This window comes from Zingiber officinale, unplaced genomic scaffold (genome assembly GCF_018446385.1).
Source record: "Zingiber officinale cultivar Zhangliang unplaced genomic scaffold, Zo_v1.1 ctg232, whole genome shotgun sequence".
NCBI lineage: Eukaryota > Viridiplantae > Streptophyta > Magnoliopsida > Zingiberales > Zingiberaceae > Zingiber > Zingiber officinale.
In genome coordinates this window covers 596733-616234 of record NW_024589907.1, presented here as the reverse complement: position 1 = coordinate 616234, position 19502 = coordinate 596733, and the positions used below count along the sequence as shown (strand labels likewise).

General features: G+C 34.8%; 3 protein-coding genes across 5 annotated transcripts; all 3 read right to left on the bottom strand.

Annotated features, from left to right (window-relative positions):
• Nucleotides 1–32: 32 nt before the first annotated feature.
• LOC122037083 (histone-lysine N-methyltransferase ASHH3-like) lies at nucleotides 33–4216 on the bottom strand. 3 transcript variants are annotated; one of them, XM_042596556.1, is made up of 12 exons: nucleotides 4079–4216; nucleotides 3845–3980; nucleotides 3521–3632; nucleotides 3118–3217; nucleotides 2005–2083; nucleotides 1725–1896; nucleotides 1577–1657; nucleotides 1306–1483; nucleotides 1158–1185; nucleotides 922–1012; nucleotides 389–440; nucleotides 33–302 (listed from the first exon to the last, which is right to left on the bottom strand). In XM_042596556.1, the coding sequence occupies exons 1-12, from the start codon at nucleotides 4088–4090 to the stop codon at nucleotides 237–239; spliced, it is 1107 nt and encodes a 368-aa protein (XP_042452490.1). In that variant the 5' UTR covers nucleotides 4091–4216; the 3' UTR covers nucleotides 33–236. The 3 variants fall into 3 exon arrangements, with proteins under 3 accessions (XP_042452490.1, XP_042452488.1, XP_042452489.1); XM_042596554.1 differs by having other exon boundaries at nucleotides 33–298; XM_042596555.1 differs by having other exon boundaries at nucleotides 33–298; nucleotides 3845–3977.
• A 1232-nt stretch (nucleotides 4217–5448) lies between these two features.
• Nucleotides 5449–8290, bottom strand: LOC122037076 (beta-glucosidase 18-like). Its single transcript, XM_042596544.1, has 12 exons — nucleotides 8110–8290; nucleotides 7924–7990; nucleotides 7798–7856; nucleotides 7627–7702; nucleotides 7471–7545; nucleotides 7289–7376; nucleotides 6947–7199; nucleotides 6754–6869; nucleotides 6430–6673; nucleotides 6217–6319; nucleotides 6006–6114; nucleotides 5449–5913 (listed from the first exon to the last, which is right to left on the bottom strand). The coding sequence occupies exons 1-12, from the start codon at nucleotides 8245–8247 to the stop codon at nucleotides 5724–5726; spliced, it is 1518 nt and encodes a 505-aa protein (XP_042452478.1). The 5' UTR covers nucleotides 8248–8290; the 3' UTR covers nucleotides 5449–5723.
• A 6856-nt stretch (nucleotides 8291–15146) lies between these two features.
• Nucleotides 15147–18872, bottom strand: LOC122037078 (beta-glucosidase 18-like). Its single transcript, XM_042596550.1, has 12 exons — nucleotides 18572–18872; nucleotides 18408–18474; nucleotides 18268–18326; nucleotides 18097–18172; nucleotides 17935–18009; nucleotides 17754–17841; nucleotides 17415–17667; nucleotides 17215–17330; nucleotides 16890–17133; nucleotides 16032–16134; nucleotides 15766–15862; nucleotides 15147–15661 (listed from the first exon to the last, which is right to left on the bottom strand). The coding sequence occupies exons 1-12, from the start codon at nucleotides 18710–18712 to the stop codon at nucleotides 15472–15474; spliced, it is 1509 nt and encodes a 502-aa protein (XP_042452484.1). The 5' UTR covers nucleotides 18713–18872; the 3' UTR covers nucleotides 15147–15471.
• Nucleotides 18873–19502: the final 630 nt, after the last annotated feature.

The window sequence follows — 19502 nt, the reverse complement described above, 5'->3', positions numbered from 1 at the left end:
GAGAACTAAATAACAAACCACTTCTTAGGTTATGATTGAATGATTTAAGTTATTAGCCATAGCCTTAAATAGAATGCTTATTGCCCCTAACAATTTTGCACATCTTCAAGATCACTAAAATTCTGGAGTTCGACAAGAGTTTACATTCAGAGCAGCTAGTAAACCTAGTTTTTAATGCCGTCGGAGAGCGGTAGTAGACTCTCAGAATGACTCCACGACTCGACGATCACTGAAGATCATAAGAGATCCCAATCTTCCTTCGAGAGATCGATTTGCACAACTCGCTCATCCTCTGTGACTATCTGGTGAAACAGAAAAAGTAAAAGATTGCAGAACTTCTCAGGAGTCTGTAGATTCCTCAACTATCCATGGAAAACAAATTACTTACAGTGTGTTCCTTGGAAAAGCGGTGGAACGCTAGTATGACTCCGCCATAATACCTGCAACATTTGATACTTTACATCTGAGCACTAAAGATAAAACATTAAAAAAAAAAGTTTCGAACAAGCAAACACAAGTCTAGGTGAGCATAAAATAAAAAGTTTCAAACAAGTGAACACAATAAGTTTATTAGTGAGCATCATTGAGAACTTCAGACATAGAGTTGGCTCTTTTAGTTCGAATCATGCTGAGTTCTTCAGCTAACATGATCACGAAAGGCTTTCGCTCTATGGCCCATCCCCTGATGCAATGTTCGAATGCGTATGCTTATTGGCGGTAGAAAGCGTAAGTCCAATTTCAGCTGCATTTCATATCCACTTCAGAAGTCCTATAGATGCTTTTTATACCAAATTTGTACCCATACTTATTTATCACGAAAATCGCCAGTTGAAAACTAGGAAAAGTGGACTATAAGTTGAACCGTATGGTGTAGCAAGGAATGAATGTTAGAATGCATTCAGATAGAGAAACATTGGGTACCTTTTATCCTGCGGGGACCATACTCGGACAACTTCACCGACGCAACTCTCGAAATCACTCTTTCTTTTGGGAGCAAGAAGAGAGCATGATCCTTCAGAGTGTAGAAGAATTTTAATTATATATTTGACTAACAATTCACAAAACACAGTATATTCACCATTGTCTGAATCATATGATGCAATGATCAGTTAAAAATAACAGTTACTCATAATTCAATAAATTTGATTCTGTCTTACCCATATTCGGTCTCCCACTTTGCAAATCCTATAAAATAGAATTCCAACATTAATCAAATTTGGTAAAGAGGAATCTTTCAATTTTGTCACAGAGACTTTAAGAAGCATTGTAAATCTCAACTTAATTGAAGCGGCATAAGAAACTTACGGTTTTTGCATAAAGAAGCGACTTTGAACTGGGAGCGGAAGCTGCCATCTGACAAAGTATTAATTCCAAAGAATCATCCGAAGTAGGAATTTTTAGCTTTCCCGGTTTGCTACCCAACTTTTTCCTGCAACCTACTGAACCACAATAGCAATTCTGGTCTGCTCCAAATTGTACAAACCTGTGAATCACAGGGACTTCTATTGAAATCACAAACATACTCTCGATGAAAAAAATGTTTAGGGGGCAAAAAAAAACATTGATGTAAACTTACTTATAATCATAGGTCAGTTCCTCCCCCTTCTTTATGTCCCGGGTTGCAAATATTCCAATGCGGATTTCTCCATCAATTGTCCTACATAAGGAATCGTGAGAAACAGTTTCTAATTTTATGGATTCTATGACAAAGTATAGAGGATAACCATTTTTGCATCTCAGTATTAGGCTGGCAGCTATGGTTTATAAACCTAGACTTGTTTCCCTTGAATGTAGCATCAATGACCATGTCCCTACTGATCTCGCACAGGTAAAAATTGGTATCGCCACAATGTTTCATTTTCCACAGCCTTTCCTCGCATGTTTTGTCATCAATCACTGAGAAGATTTAGCAAAGGAGAGAATACAGTCAGAAATATACAAGTGTATATATATATCCATCTTGCTGCCTATTTGAAAATATGGTGATTATTATCAAATATTTACCTTCACCAACATATTCAATCACAAAGTCCCCTCTTTTTATATCTTCTTCAGTTACTATCCCAGCTCCGCATTTCTCTGTCTACAAAATAAAGATCGGTTTCATACAAGACTGATAAACATATCTAATTTACAACTATTTGTTTCAAAGGAACACGATTAACGGAAATAAGATAAACCAAGAAAGGGTTTCAAATTGAGTCATTGTAGGTGCAACCCCCAGTAAGAGAGGGATTGGCACCATGTTTGCATTCAAAAGTGGATTATCAAAGGTATTGTGAGCTAGAGTAAAATTTTAAAAGTAAATGAGTGCTTGATCATTTGACTTTCGAAATTGCTTAGTAACTGAATCAGTTTGCTGATTAACTATTACTCAGTACCTAGCTCACCATCCAGTAATCTCATTATATAAGATTACCAATATGTGAAAAAAATCATATCATACCTTCTCTTAACCAGGCAATAATCGTAACAAAATATCATACTTTTCTTCCATTGGTCCAAAAAATAATGCAAATAATCATACATCACTAACAAAAGTGCAGAACGAACTATTGACTAACTATAACTACACTTTGTTGTCAGGATACTAAACTGTTAGGTATAAAACATAATCATCATAAAACTTAAAGCAAATGATGGCAAGCTAAATAGATGCATATACAGATAGTGAGAACCAAAAAAGTGGAACCAGATAAAATTAAAAGTGGTTCCATCTAAGCCAGTCATTTTCGTATTCTAGTTAGAAAATTAAATAGATGTAAATACTATATCATAATTAAGAGCAGGAAAGCAAAACCAGACAGAGTTCTTTGAGGCCAAGGACAGAAAAAAGAGCAAAATGGTCTTTGAAATTTAAGCATATGAGGATCTCTAATTAAGCCGATCTACACAATACAAACAGCTGAGAATAGTTAGGAATAAAGAATCTGTTGATTTGAGGCCATTGATAGATATTGGTTGAACACACTGTTACTAAATATTTGCCGTTGCCTTTTTTTCTCAGAATAATCACCGTAAAAACTGTGAACAGACTCCGTTGATAACATCCAGAGATATCCGAAGAGGAGAAACTCAAACAAAAAGAAGGGGCAAGGACATGGTCAAGATTTGTACCTCAATTAGCTTCATTTGCTTCACTGGTCGGTACTGGAACGGTTTGTTAATGCATAGATTTCCACACTTGCAACTCATAGAGCAGCAAGACAAAAGCATCCTGTTAACCCAAAGATGTCATTTGTTGAGATGCCCTGTAGTTTTACTCCAAACTTCGAAGTGAGAAAATATTAGGAGAAATGCAAATCTTTAAGTCATGTAGAGAGTCATTCAGCCCACACAAGACAACTGATTAATGGGTGAACAGGCAACAAAAGAAATTATTCAACTAATTTCGAGATTGTGAATATGTGGGAAGAGGAGATGCTAATAATAGACGATGCTCATCCGTCGATGATGGTTATTGGATAAGGTCATCTCATCAATGATATAACCAAGTTCCTAAACACTGGGTAAGACTTACCCACAAAGGCAATCTTTTCCACAGACGGCTGGCATTCCCGGCGAAAGAATGCAGGAGCAGAAAATGCCCTCATCTGGCACGCGCGTTTTCATCTTCTTGGTGAGATAAACATCTTCTTTGGTCAAGAAAAACAATTATAATCGACAAAAAAAACTGATTTTTAATCCCTTTTCCTTCTCAAACCCCCTCTTCTAGAAATAAAGGCTTGCTCACAAACAGTTGCTGCAGTGGAAAATGTCGGATCACACGCACATGAATCAGAATCGTTGCATGAAAGGACGGAAAGGGGGCGATGAACAAGCAAAAGGATGACCCAAAGGATACTGCGCCTTATTGCGGTGTAGCTCGTGTAGGGTGTCAATTTCCGCTGCTTCGACCAATCCGGGAGTTGGAACTCCACGGGCTCGTCGTCTCCGAGCTTCTGCAGCAGCTCTCGGAACAAGTCTTCGCTGGCGAGCTTCTGCCCGCCCGATCCGCGTCAAAGGGGAGAAGTAGATGGATTACGAAGACGCTAAGAGCATGAAAAGGGCGATGGCAAGCGGAGGAGAAGATGCATACCTTCTTCTTCATGGCGGAGACGGATCAAATCGCCGCTATGGATTCGAGCCTCTGGAATCCATGGCGAGCGACAGGAAATCGAAGAGAATGCCGTAATTTTCTTTACTTTACCTTGGCTTGCTCTCTGTTTTTTTTTTTTTAACTAAATAGTTGACTCAGCCGTCCGTCCTTAACCATGAATCCCTAAAGTGTTCATTTTGCCCCCTGCCATCTAGATATTCTCAATTAGATCCCAACTTAGGCGCTAACCATCCGTAGAAAACTTCTATGAGATTCGTTACAGATTCAGAATCAGTGGTACCTAATTTAATATTTTCCCTAAAATGTTAGTTTTATTTTAATTAATTTAAAATTTAAAACCATACCAATTGTTTAAAAATATTTCATGCATGAAAAAAAAGTGTTTTTTAAAATTGAATAAATGTATGTTCGAAAAAATAATATGTTATCGGGAATATGTGAGGTATTAGTTGAATTTAAAATTACATAAAATTTAAATTCTATTTACAATAGAGATAACTTGAACGGATAATCTCATATTGTTAGGTGATGAAAGCAGTCTGCACAATGTTGACAGAAGGAGTTGATCGACCGAGCAGCACGAGCGGACGTAACAGATCAGAAAGGTCGACCGAGCAGCACGAGTGGACATAGCAGATCAGAAAGGTCGACCGAGCAGCACAAGCGAACGTAGCAAATCAGAAAGGTCGACCGAGCAGCACAAGCGAACGTAGCAGATCAGAAAGGTCGACCGAACAGTACGATCTTGAGGTAGAAAGAGGTTGACTGAGTGGGCAGACAGACCGAGACGAGCAATCAAAGAGGCAGACCGAGTTAATGGTTGATTAATGACTATTATTTGCTGATCAGTGAAACGCTTCACCGTTTCACTCATTATCGCTTAACCGTTTTGATTCTGCATTAATCTCGACCGGTCCCGCATTCGACGCACGTAGATCATGCCCGCACACGAATCAACATGGTTGAGTGCACCCCCTACGCACCCCACGTATGAGAGAGAGTCTCTCCCCATACATTTATTCACATTCTCAATGCATGTGAATCAATATAAACCAACCAAACATACCATGAAACTCCCAATATAAAACTAAAGTACACCTTTTCTCCATTCACATCACTTATATCCAACAATATATTCATGTAATTTTTTTTTAAAATTAAAAGGGCATTGTTTTTTCTATATCACAAAAAAACATTTATCTTTTAAAATTTATTAAAACAATATTTCATTAATAATTAAATTCCCAAACATCCCTCTTTAAAATAAAAAGGTTTTTTAGATAGAAAATTATAGATAAGTATTATTTTAATGTTTTTGAATGATATAGATTAACAAAGAGATATTTTTGAAATTTTTTTTTGCCTTTTTTAATAAATAAATTCATTACATTATCAACAATAAATTCATTACATTATCAATAAATAAAGTACATTAAACATAATTATACAAATAAAACTACACAAATTCTCCTTAATTAATTTTTTTAAAATATATATATATATATATATGGAACCGTCACATCAACGACCCCTTAGAGCTAGTCCCACATATATAAAGGAAGATCACCTCCAGCTGTACTACATCTTGGGGACAAATCTAATTAACTTTGTACGATTCCATCTTCTACGTCTTCTTAATCAACAATTTTGAATCTCCAAGAAACTCTTGATACCAATTGGCCGAGCTCTTTGGAGTTCTTACTTGTGTCTCATAATCCACGTGATAAAGTCCAAACCTCAAACTATACCCGTATAACCATTCGAAGTTATCGATCAAAGACCATATGAAATACCCCCTCACATCAGCACCTTGCCTATCACCAAAATTAATCATCATTAGTCATTAATCAACCTCATTAAGATCACAATTACTAACAAATAAAATTAATTAATTAGTTAATTATACCTCATTGCTCGATGCAAAGAAGTGAGGTAGGTTTGCAAGTATTCCACTCTCTCCTTGTCATTTAACAGTGTTTTCAATGGAGTATTGTGGTCACTATTTTGTGGATATCCTGCGTAAAATTTTTATTTCATAAATAATTTTCTATAATTTTGAAAATATTGAAATTCTCATCATTAATTTTCTCATGTGATTAATGAGCATATATACTAACCATTTTCTGTAATAAACATGGGTATATTTTCGTATCTTTGCTTCACGTACATCACGACCTTCTCCATGCCACGTGGAACTACAAAGAAGTCTTTCATGGCCGTCTGCATGTGTAAAAATAAATAAGTAAATAAATGTAAATGAAATAAGAATAATTTAAATATATGAAAATTATTAAATTCTAAAATAATTATATAAAATAAATTTCTCTCACCTTTTTTCCAATGGGGACTCCGTTTCTTTCTCCGGTGGTGAGCACGAGGGCATCGCCTTGGGGCCCCACGGAGCCACACTCCGGGCAATCTTTCGCATACAGACTCGTATAATGATTTATTCCGATGAAGTCCAATTTACTTTGCAATTTTCTCTTGTCACTCCCTGAGAACTTTGGCAGTCTGGACCCTAAAATTTGCCGCATTTCAGGAGGATAATCGCCGCGGATAATGGGATCAAGAAACCTACAATTATTATTTTTTTTTCATAACATTTTTTTGATGCATAATTAAGAGAATAATTAAAGAGTTAATTAATCAATTACCATGGAGTATTAAATGCTAATGCTCGCTGAGAGGCCTTGTAATCCTCCGTTATATTCCTGAGTGGCTCAAACCAAGTGGCCGCCATCACAATTCCAATAGCACCTCCTTGTTTGATCTAATTTAATAACCTTTCAGGGGTAAAATGCCATAATTTTCAAATGTATTTTTTCTAAAAAAGTACAATTTTTCTACCTGATACTTGCTCCGGTAAATTTCTACTGCAGTTTTATGGGCCAAGATTATGTTATGAGCCGCAACATAAGGCTCGGTGCTCGAGTCGCCCGACCAACAATTGCCAAACTCACGCGAGCAACGGTTGGGGGGAAATGATCCGAACCGGTACCCATAAGTGGCTACGATATTGGGTTCGTTGAAAGTCGCCCAATACTTGACCCGGTCGCCGAATTCCCTAAAACATATATCTGCAAATTCTCCAAATTCATCCCTGGTAAATCATAATTTACACACACTGTGAGCTTCATTTTTATAAAAAGATAGCAATTTTTTTTCTAAAATATGCAAAAAGGTCCTCACTGTAGTTGCGGGTTTAGCCATCCACCGTATCTGACTTCGAGCTCTTGTGGAATGTCATAATGATTCAAGGTAGCAAATGGCTTTATTCCTAATATTTTATTTAAAAAAAATCAAAAAATATATTCATTAAAAAAATAAAATTAATCAAATTTGGATTAATAATTTTGTGGTTTTGAGATTACCTTTAAGCAACAAGGCATTAATGAGTCTGTTGTAGAAAGCAATTCCTAATGAATTAGTTCCTCCAAGCCTCCCTCCTGCCAAATTAAGAAAATAAATAAAAATTTTAAATTTAAATAATAGAAATTAATATAATTTGTTTTTATAAAAATACTCACTTGGTAAAATTCTGGACCATGATATGGAAAATCTATATGCATTGACTCCAAGAGATTCCATTAATTCTATATCTTCCTGTGCATATTTAATATTTTCACTCAATTAAATCATATTAATTAAAACAATAATAATTAATTAATATTTATGCATATTTAGAAAAGTATTGGCACCGTGTAACGATGGTAATGATCGTCTGCTATTTCTGCATTGCTACCGTCCCTGATTCGCCCTGAATATATAATAAATAAATAAATAAATATATTATTATTATTATTCAATATATAATATAATTATACCAGGAATATGTGTGAGTATATCCCAATTGCTTAAGCTCTTATTGTCTTCGGAGTAGGCTCCCTCAATCTGTATATAAAATAGAGAAATTATGATTTTATTGTAGCAAAAGATGATTATGCTGAGAAACTATAGTTCTAGCTAGTTACGATACGGAATGATGTAATTTCTTAAATATATATTCATACCTGAAACGATGAAGTTGAGGTGCCAAAGAGAAACGAGGAAGGAAAGTAGCTCCGATCAATGCAAACGACGGACAATGAGAGCAAATCGATGACTATCAACAATTGCACTAGCAATGCTAGCAATGTCTTGGTCCCCATGACACAAACAAACAAATAAGTTATTGTCTTTCTATCTCTATGAAATAAATCGAAGAAGTTAAGGGAAGAAGAGAGGGAAGATTTTGCAGGAGTTATATAGCCTACTGCATGCGTTTAAGGATTAAATTAACACGTAATTAATAATTAGGATGAATATATCCAAATGGCTGATTGCTTGTCCATTCAAGCATGCATGGCTTGGACGTTAACTTCCGTACGATGACTACGACCCATGCAAAGTCAACGTTCCAAGTTTTTGGGTGGAATAGTCTTCGAATTTATCGATCCAAATGGATAATTGGAGGAGAGTTTGGTCGGTTCGTTTAATTTGTTAATAAGAGAAGAAGAACAACAAAATCATTAATCATATCTATATATAAGATTGCGTGGAGTGGTGGTGATTAATAATTGCGTGTCTACGAGTTAATCTAAAAAATTCAAGATCAAGATCTGACTGTAGAAATACGTGGAATTAGAGCAAATTTAATTTGGTATATTTTACTTCAAAATTTTCCCCACAATGTCTCTTTCTTTTACTTTGACCAGCAACGAATTTGTTTGTTGGTGGATCCAACAATGGTTTATTAACTAACAAATCCCAATGATCACAGGGATATAGATCTTTAAAATAGCATGATTTATCCTCGAGGTGTAGTGTAGATGATGGGTGTATGATATCTCTGTTGGACTCCGTAGTGTTTTGATGTGATCAACCAAGTTGGTTAGGTCATATATGCTTTGTGTTTGATCGCTTGACTACTTATTTAGATGTTATCGAGCTCTCAATTTAAGCTTGACTTGAGCTTAGTTCGAGAATGGCTTGAATTTGGTTCAAGCTTGATTTGTTTAGATGTTATCGAACTCTCAATTCAAGTTTGCTTGATTATTTGAAAATTTTAGTTGTTTGATTGGTTATTGAGCTTGATAATTTAAACTTATTTATTTGTTTTATTTTATTATTTATTTAGCATATTGAAAAAAAAATATTAATGAATGGCGGAAATTGTCGAGTTCGGGTGAGTCATATTCCGGTTGGCCGTAATCACCCAAAAGATCAGAGCATCGGAAGTCAAAACCAGAAAGAAACAGTGTTGGAATCACTGCTCAAGGCGCCTTCAACAAGGTTGAAGGCGCCTCAAGCTGGTTGAGGATTTAAAATAGCATGATTTACCTTTTAATGAAGAGATTAAGATTTGAGTTTTAATTGAGGATTTTCTTTCGAGAAGCAAGTCTAAAAATATTAGTTATCTGGATAAATCTTATCTATAGTACTGATTTATCCTTACAAAATCAAAATTTCTAATCAGTCATCCAAAATTAATCATGAATATATGTTGTTAATTAAAAAAAAAAGAAAATGATGATTTGTATAATCTTTTGTGATGGTCTATTATATTTCAACATGTGTCTGATATCTGTGTACCTATATATATCTCCTTTTATATTCATGAGATCAATACTAAGAAGACCATTAATATAACGGATATATTTTTTTTTTTTATTATATGATCTACTAAACTAAGAGATCGTGCATCTTGTTACTAGCCTACTCTTAAGTAGCGGCTTACACATGTTGGCTAGGTTGTGTCTCGTGTTCATCTAGATTTATCTTGAATTATTGTATTGCTTGGAGCCTTGAACGATCTATATCGCAGCATCAAGACAAAAACCATTGGTTCATTAATTAATGACACCATTTGGGTTGAATTCATGTCCTTCTTGTTCTGGGTTAATCTGTCGTTATTATCAGTTAATCAAACTATCAATATTGCATCTTTTAGGACACTCGTAGAACCTTTCATTTTGTCTTGTTGATTTATTGCAACGGATTATTATCAGTTAATCAAACTATCAATATTGCATCTTTTAGGACACTCGTTGAACCTTTCATTTTGTCTTGTTGATTTATTGCAACGGAAAATTCGAAGTAATGTTAACACTTTTGTTTACTTGGCTTCTACATTGTTGAGGTGACTAATCCAAATATCACATCATACACATAGCTCCACTATAAACACACATCCTTCTTGGAAATAATCCGGAGATGGAGAAGTCTTGTAGAAGCTCACAATCATTAGGGCACTCCAACGAGCTAGAAGGGGGGGGGTTGATTAGCTCCAATCGCTTCATCGATGAATTATTATTGCAGCAGAAAACTAGAAGTAAACGTTAACAACGTACTCTTGATTTTACTTGGTATCCATCTTCTTGATGTAACTAATCCAAGGATCCACTCTCCTTACTCATAGTACACTATGAAATCCTCCTTCTAGGAGGTGGAGAAGCCTTAGCTTGTACAAGCAAATACACAAGCGAATATGAGATACAACAAGAAATACAATAAGAACAAAGAAAGAGATACAATAATGAAGGACCTTTGCTCTTGATCGCTTGTTGTTGTAGATTGCCTCTTGATGCTTGAAAATGCAACAACACTTTATTCAAAGAATCTTTAAGAACTGACGGAAAGAATTGGAGAAGAGAAGTATTGCATTTGAATTTGTGTCGTCGCCTTTATATCTTGCGGATTAGGGCTCTCAATCGATTGACCTTACCCTCAATCGATTGTCACGTTAGATCCGAGCGCATCCAGCCATCCAAGCCTTGCAACAATTCTTTTCTTCATCACTTAATAGATTAGCCAATCAATTACGGGTCTTCTTAATTTATCACTCAATCGATCAAACAACTTCAATCGATTATCTAATTGATTCAGAAGCTCTCTCTGTTCGCTCGTGATCAAACTTAATCGATTAACCAATCGATTAAGCCTCTTACGATATCCTCAATCGATTGGAATTCTTCCCAATTGATTCAGCACAGTGTAATGCACTGTGCTTCATGAAAACTAGGTTCCAATTGATCACTTGATCAATTGGATTTAGGCTGAATTGATCACCTGATCGATTCACCATGCACTTTGCAAAGAGATGCGCTCTATCGATCAGCTGATCGATTGACATAGGTCTTAATCGATCACCTGATTGATTACCCAACCCTAACTTGCTTAACCTAAGTCTAGGGTTCCCTTACCCAATCTCCGGTCAACCGTAACCTGTTAGGACTTCTCCACCAAGTGTTTGATCAACCTTTTGACTCACTTGAACTTTACCAACTTTTCGTTGGACTTTCAATCACCAAGTGCGGTTCTCTTTTACCCATTTGAATTTTTCTCTTGTTTAACCGCAATTAGGACTTTACCTTATTAATGTGTGGTCTCCCTTAACCCACTTGGACTTCCTTTTGTCTAACTGTAATTAGGGTTTTCCTTTACCAACGTGTGATTCTCTTTGATCTACTTGGATTTTGTTTGCCTAACTGCAGTTAGGATTTTTCTTCCCAACGTATGGTCTTCCATGACCCACTTAGACTTTCTTTTGCCTAACCGTAGTTAAGAGTTTTCTTGCCAACATGCGGTCCTCCTTGGCCCATTTAGACTTTCCTTACTAACGTATGATTCTCCCTTACCCACTTGGACTTTTCCTTTACCTAACCCTCGAGTTTGGACTTGCCTAACCTCTAGTTAGGATTTTACTAGTAAGTACCGATCCTTTTTAACCTACTTGACTTTTCTCACATATTGTCTAACAACATATTATCCAAACATGTTGTCCACAACATATTGTCCAAATATTGAAACTTAAGCTCGAATCTATTCGAGCTTAGTCAAACTAGTTAACCTTGATCTTGTAAATGATTGCATAAATAATCTCCCAACAACAACAAGAATACAATGAAAAAGTAAATAGACAATACAATTATTTTTTTTAAAAAAAATCTTTTAAAAATAACTTAAAAATTATTTTAAAAATCTTTTAGACAAAATCCAACTTAACTCAAATCCAAATGGAGTTAAATATAAACTTAAATTAAAATTAAAACTAAAACTTAAATTAAAATTCAATAAAACTTAAATTCAAAATTAAATTAAAACTTAAATTCTAAATTAAAACTAAAGTTAAAATTTAATTAAACCTTAATTAACACTTAATTAATTTTAATTAACCTAACAACCAAAATTAATTAAAAACTTTAATTAATTAACCTAAAATGACAACATGGGGGCTTTATTCGCTTGACCCCAAGTGCCTGGACTTAGTCAGGCGCCCCACGTGAGCTTTACAAAACTAGCCCATGATTTTGCGAAACTGCCCATAAAATTAGGCTCAGGGCACTCGGACTAGGTCCAAGCGCCTCGCACTGCTCTCTACCTAGGCGCCTGAAGTTGTCTTCAGGCGCTTGGATTCGCCTATTTAAGGCACCTGGAGCTTCAGCTTCAGGCGCTTGAAATTAAAAATTAAAACTTTTTCCTCTTCGGTTTTCAAGCTTGCTTGACTTACGATCAACTGAGGTTGTCATTTCTGATGTAAATAAATATGTCTTGGTAATACCCTAAACTTAAACTTTTTAAATTATTCATATTAGTTTAGAATTTGAATTCTATAATTTTATTGAGTAGGAATAAAAGACAAAATACTTATGTTGACCCCTCTCAGACTCCTAGTACTGATCATAGGTTTCCTACAGAGGAGCTTAGAAATAGATTCTTATCCATCTTCTACATTCCTCTTCATTCTAGATATCTCTGCAGGAGCATTTTTATAAGATCATGTATTCCATCTATTGAGGTCATTAATTACTATAGATTACATAACTTAGTTTATTGTTCTAGCTCAGTTAACACTAGTTTGTGTGCCAAACTGCACAATAACTTAGTAAAGTTAATGACCTTACATACACCACTAGGGTAGCTGATAGGAATATTACACAATCTCCTACTATCATTAGAGACTATTTAGGACTGAGACCCTTAGTCTATTCTTTCTTATGTTACTCCTTAGGGATCTACCATTTGGTGATCCCTACTCCTACATTACTTTAGATATGATATACTTGTATTTTTGGGGATCGAAGAGTACCTACAATGACTCAGTTTTGATCTGTCACACTGAGGATTCATAACTATGTCTTACATAGGGTCTTGGTCTTATGCATTTTGCCCCTCACCACCAGAGACATAGCCACGATGCGACAATTTAATTCATTTTCCTTTATGGATTGAGTCATCGACTTGACATTGAGAGCAATTTGCATATCTTCCATGTCATCATTTACTCAGCCAGTGTTAGCACTAGTCGACGGGTCTACATGCCTTATTGCCACATTCGGACCTCACTGTTAGCGTCATTAGGTTTTGATGTCGCCTCAGGTGATGTCAAAGTCTTAAATGAGTTTGACATAGTAGGTGCTAGGAACTTATCATTAGCTGGTATTTATATAGATGATCATGAAGTCATGTCTTAGAGGAGAGAGGGTCAGTATCAGCCTGACCAAGAGGATTGACATCAACCTGACCTACAGGATCAGCCTCAACCTGACCCAAATCCAATAGAGGAGGAGGACATGCCTGACATACTTATTGATCTTCTTCAGCTATCTCCAACTCTAGCCTCTCCTACTCTAGAGGACAGAATCATTAAACTTGAGGAGTCTTTTGCCTATATTGAGCAGTCTAGTCTCTGACTAATTTCCAGCAAGAGATGTACAATTTTAGGTAGGATGAGCAGACTCGTCACCTCGAGCTGATGGATATGCTCCAATCCTGAAGATCAAGCCCTTCTCTATCATCTTCACAATAGATGATCAAATTTTATATCTTGACACCGATATGTACTGATTTAGATTTGACTTGTCCATTTTACCTGTAGTTTACTTTATCAGACTTTGATTTGATAATTGATTTACACTTTAGTGATTATACTTATATGTTTCTTTTAAACTTTTTTTTATCATATCTCAAAAAAACCTTGTTTTTCAAAACCTATGTTTTTCTTACTGACTTATGTTTTACAAAACTTATTTTCTTTTAAGTTATGTTTTTAAACTTTTATAGACATAGCTTAGGTTTTCCCCTAAAAAACATGCACCGATAGTTTTAGACAGCCAACCTCTCACAAGTATATTAGGATTATCTTGCTTGTGTATTTAAAAACTTAGCATAGTGTGAGATGCATAGGGTTTTGCATGGACTTCAAATGTTTATATTAGTACATCAATATAAGTCTAAGAGAAAGGTTAGTAGGAATCATACTGACTACATAATCGTTCAGTCAGTCGGACTCTCACTTTCTTCGACTATACTTGAAGGAAAGACTTATGATCTGGGAAATGATCATGAGGACGCGACATGGATGAGAGGAGATTAGTGAATCTCCTGAGGTGATTTTGAAGGTCAAATCAATGTTTGACTTGGGCCTTCGGGCTACCTAGCCTCTCGGATCTCCTGGCTACCTAGCCTCTCGGGTCTCCCGGCTACCAGTCTCTCGGGTCTCCTAGCTACTTAGCCTCTTGGGTCCCTCTACTCCTTAATCTCTCGGGTCTCCCGACTACTTAGCCTCTCGAGTTTCCCGGCTAGTTAGCTTCTCGAGTTCTCCGGCTACATAGCCTCTCGGGTCTCCTGGCTTCTTAGCTTCTTGGGTCGCCTAGCTACATAACTTCTTGGGTCTCTTGGCTACCTAGCTTCTCGGGCCTCTCGACTTTTTAGTAATGCAAGATAAAAGACCGTTTCAGGAAAAGAATAACCATCTCATAAATCTCGGTTATTTTAGGAAAGAGATAGCGACATGAATAAATATTATATTATTTAAAAAAATTAAAATAATGATATCATAAAGATCATATATAAATGAAGGAAAAAGTGTCAATCTAGGTTATTTTAGGAAAAAGACAATGATATGAATAAATCTTATATTATTTAAGGAATTAAATAATAACAATATGAAGATCAAAATGGAAGAAAAAAGTATGTTAATCTTAGTTATTTTAGGAAAAATGCAGCGACATGAATAAATCTGACACTATTTAAGGAATTAAATAGTGACAATATGAATAGAGGAACGGAATGAAAATGTTTGTTTTCTCTCGATAAAAGATGGTCATTTTTAATCTCTAAGATACACAAACACTTACACACCAATACATATATCAAAACTACAATATTCATTTTCTTCATCCTCTAATTCGAGTGTCGGAGTGGTGTTGCCGAGGAACTCCTGATTATCATTCAAGCCCTCTTCTTGTTGTTTGTCTCTATTCAAGCTCCCAATCAGATCATCATTCTCATTGTTGTTCGGTGATTGACGATTAAATTGATAACATAGCCAATTTACCGATGATTCATCCATAGATGCTCATGAAACTACACAAATTCAATGATTCCATTTTCTATGTCTTCATAAGCAGCAATTTTGAATTGCCAAGAAACTCTTGATACCAATAGGCCGAGCACTTTGGAGTCCTCACTTGTGTCTCATAATCCACATGATAAAGTCCAAACCTCAAACTATACCCATATAACCATTCGAAGTTATCAATCAAAGACCATATGAAATACCCTCTCACATCCGCACCTTGCCTATCACCAAAATTAATTAATCATCATTAGTCATTAATCAAGCTCATTAAGATCACAAATACTAACAAAAAAAATTAATTAATTGATGGATTAATTATACCTACCTCATTGCTTGATGCAAAGAAGTGAGGTAGGTTTGTAAATATTCCACTCTCTCCTTATCATCCAAGTGACTATTGTGAGTACTGCTATGTGGATATCCTAAATAAAATTAAATAAATCAAATTAATAAGTCTTATTCCATCCTTAAAATCTATATTGCATAAAGAATTTCTATATCTGTAAAAATAATAAAATAATTTTGAAAATATTTAAATTCTCATCATTAATTTTCGCATGTAATATAATTAATGAGCATATATATACTAACCATTTTCTGTAATAAACATGGGTATATTTCCGTATCTTTGCTTCATGTACATCACGATCTTCTCCATGCCACGTGGAACTACAAAGAAGTCTTTCATAGCTGTCTGTATGTGTAAAAATAAAGAAGAAGAATTTAAATATATGAAAATTATTAAATTCTAAAATTTTGGAAATTAAAATAAGGAATGTGCTTTTTGATTAAAAAAAAAAGAATATCAAAATCGTCAAATAATTATGGTACTATCTTATTATTTTATTAAAAATCTCCTCCCTTTACTAACTAATTTTTTGAAGCATAAAATAAATTTATGTTAATATCCTTTTTTCTATTCACACTAAAAAGAATTTCAAGATTTATTAACAATTTCACAAGCGAAACAATCAGTGATTTAGAGTTTGAGACTCAGCTGCAACATATTATTATAATTTTTTCTCATCATTAATTTTCTGATTATTTTATATAAAAAAATATAGTTTTCTTTAGTCCTACATCTTAGAACTTATAACACTATGATCAAAGAAACTTCTATAAATATTATAGGCCGACAATGTTAAAAAATATATTTTTCTTAGTTTTTTTACTAAGATAAGTATAATATTAAATTAAATTAATTTTTTTTTATAGAGAAGCCGTAAGGGTGACATTCGAAAATCCAAATAATTCGGATTTTCAAAGACCCAAATAATTTAGATTTTCAAAAGTCAGGTACTTTACCCTAATAACTCTACTTTAGTATTTTAATACTGAAATACTTTAATTAATATAATTTCATTATAAAGGATCAATGTGATTTCAATATATTATTTTACACACGCGACGTGTGTGCACGATCACTACTATAAATTAAATCTCTCTAACCTTTTTCCCAATTGGGACTCCGTTTCTTTCTCCGGTGGTGAGCACGAGGGCATCGCCTCGGGGCCCCACGGAGCCACACGCCGGACAATCTTTTGCATAGAGACTCGTATAATGATTTATTCCAATGAAGTCCAATTTACTTTGCAATTTTCTCTTGTCACTCCCTGAGAACTTTGGCAATCTGGACCCCAAAATTTGCCTCATTTCAGGAGGATAATCTCCGCGTATTATGGGATCAAGAAACCTGCAATTATTATTATTTTTTTCATAACATTTTTTTGATGCATAATTAAGAGAATAATTAAAGAGTTAATTAATCAATTACCATGGAGTATTAAATGCTAATGCTCGCTGAGAGGCCTCGTAATCCTCCATTATATTCCTGAGTGGCTCAAACCAAGTGGCCCACATCGCAATTCCAATAGCACCTTCTTGTTTTCCCTAATTTCATAAACTTTCAGGGGTAAAATGCCATAAATTTGAAATTCTAAATTGTATTCTTAAAAAAATACAATTTTCCTATACCTGATACTTGCTTCGGTACGTTTCTACTACCGTCGCGTGGGCCAAGATTATATTGTGAGCCGCAACATAAGGCTCGGTGCTAGAGTCGCCCGACCAACAATCTCCAAACCCACGCGAACAATGGTTAGGAGGAAACGATCCGAGTCGATACCCGTAAGTGACTACGATGTTGGGTTCGTTGAAAGTCGTCCAATACTTAACCCGGTCGCCGAATTCCCTAAAACATATATCTGCAAATTCTCCAAATTCCTCCCTGGTAGAAAATAATTTACACACACTGTGAGCTTCATTTTTATAAAAAGATTACAATTTTTCTAAAATATGCAAAAAGGTCCTCACTGTAGTTGTGGGTTTAGCCATCCACCGTATCTGACTTCGAGCTCTTGTGGAATGTCATAATGATTCAAGGTAGCAAATGGCTTTATTCCTAATATTTATAAAAAAATAAAAAAATATATATATTCATTTACAAAAATAATTAATCAATTTTGGATTAATAATTTTGTGTTTTTAAAATTACCTTTAAGCAACAAGGCATCAATGAGTCTGTTGTAGAAAGCAATTCCTAGTGAATTAGTTCCTCCAAGCCTCCCTCCTGCCAAATTAAATTAAGAAAATTAATTAATTAATTAAAATTAAAATTAAAATTAAAAGAATAAAAAATAATATAAAAAATACTCACTAGGTAAAATTCTCGACCATGATATAGAAAATCTATATGCATTGACTCCAAGAGATTCCATTAGTTCTATATCTTCCTGTTCAGAATTAATATTTGTACTCAATTAAATCATATTAATTAAAACAATAATAATTAATTAATATTTATGCATATTTATAAAATTATTAGCACCATGTAACGATGGTAATGATCATCTGCTATTTCTGCATTGCTACCGTCCCTGATTCGCCCTGAATATATAATAAATAAATAAATAAAAATTTAAATATATATTTATTATTATAATTATTCAATATATAATATAATTATACCGGGAATATGTGTGAGTATATCCCAATTGCTTAAGCTCTTATTATCTTCCAAGTAGGCTCCCTCAATCTGTGTATATATATTATAAGAAATTATAGTTCTACCCCCCTCCTCTCCTCTTGCAAAGTTTTGAGGGGGAGGAATGATATTTCTTAAATATTCGTACCTGAAACGATGAAGTTGACGTGCCAAAGAGAAACGAAGAAGGAAAGTAGCCCCGATCAATACAAACAACAATGGACAAAGAGAGCATGTCTAGCCCTATCAACAATTGCACCAGCAATATTAGCAGTCTCTCGGTCTCCATACTTACTCAAAATGAAATAACTAGCTAGTCTGTGGCGCAACATGAACAAATTGTCTATGTATCGAGAGAAGAATTTGTCTCTCCGTACGGGTTGACACAGTTAGTACATGAGCAAACAAATGCTCATGTGAAGTTAAGGGAAGGAGAGGGGGGAGATAGGCAGGAGTTATATGGTAGTGGGGATGGAGAAAATTAAATGTTGATAAGTTTAATTAAGGATTAAATTAACGCATAATTAATTAATTAATTAGCTATGATGAATCCAAATGGCTAGCTAATTGTTTGTTCATGCAAAATCATGATCTGACTTTAATAATTAAAAGATTGCGTGGAGTGGTACTTACTACGAGTTAAGCTACAACATGCAATTTTATATTAACTTCAAATTTGGTAAAATTATTACTTCAAAATTAATTCACCCACAATTTCTGATCTTGCTTTTAAATATTACTTTGACTATATATCTTTTTTTTCTTTATGGATCGAACAAAGAACAATTAATGGTATATGAACTAACAAGAATGATGAGATCGTCGAATCTTTTGTGATGGTCCACTAGACTACGATCGGGATTATGTTGCTATTTCGATGTTACATAAAGAGTTTGTGCGTAGCCACCTTTTGAGTGACTTGCACGTTTTGGTTAGATCGTGTGTCGATCTTCATTTGGATTTATCTTGAATTATTGTATCGATTAGACAGTCTATATAGATAGCATTAAGACTAAAAGTGATACCACCACTTGGGTTGCGTTGAATTCATGTCCTTGTTGTTTTAATCAGGTTAATAT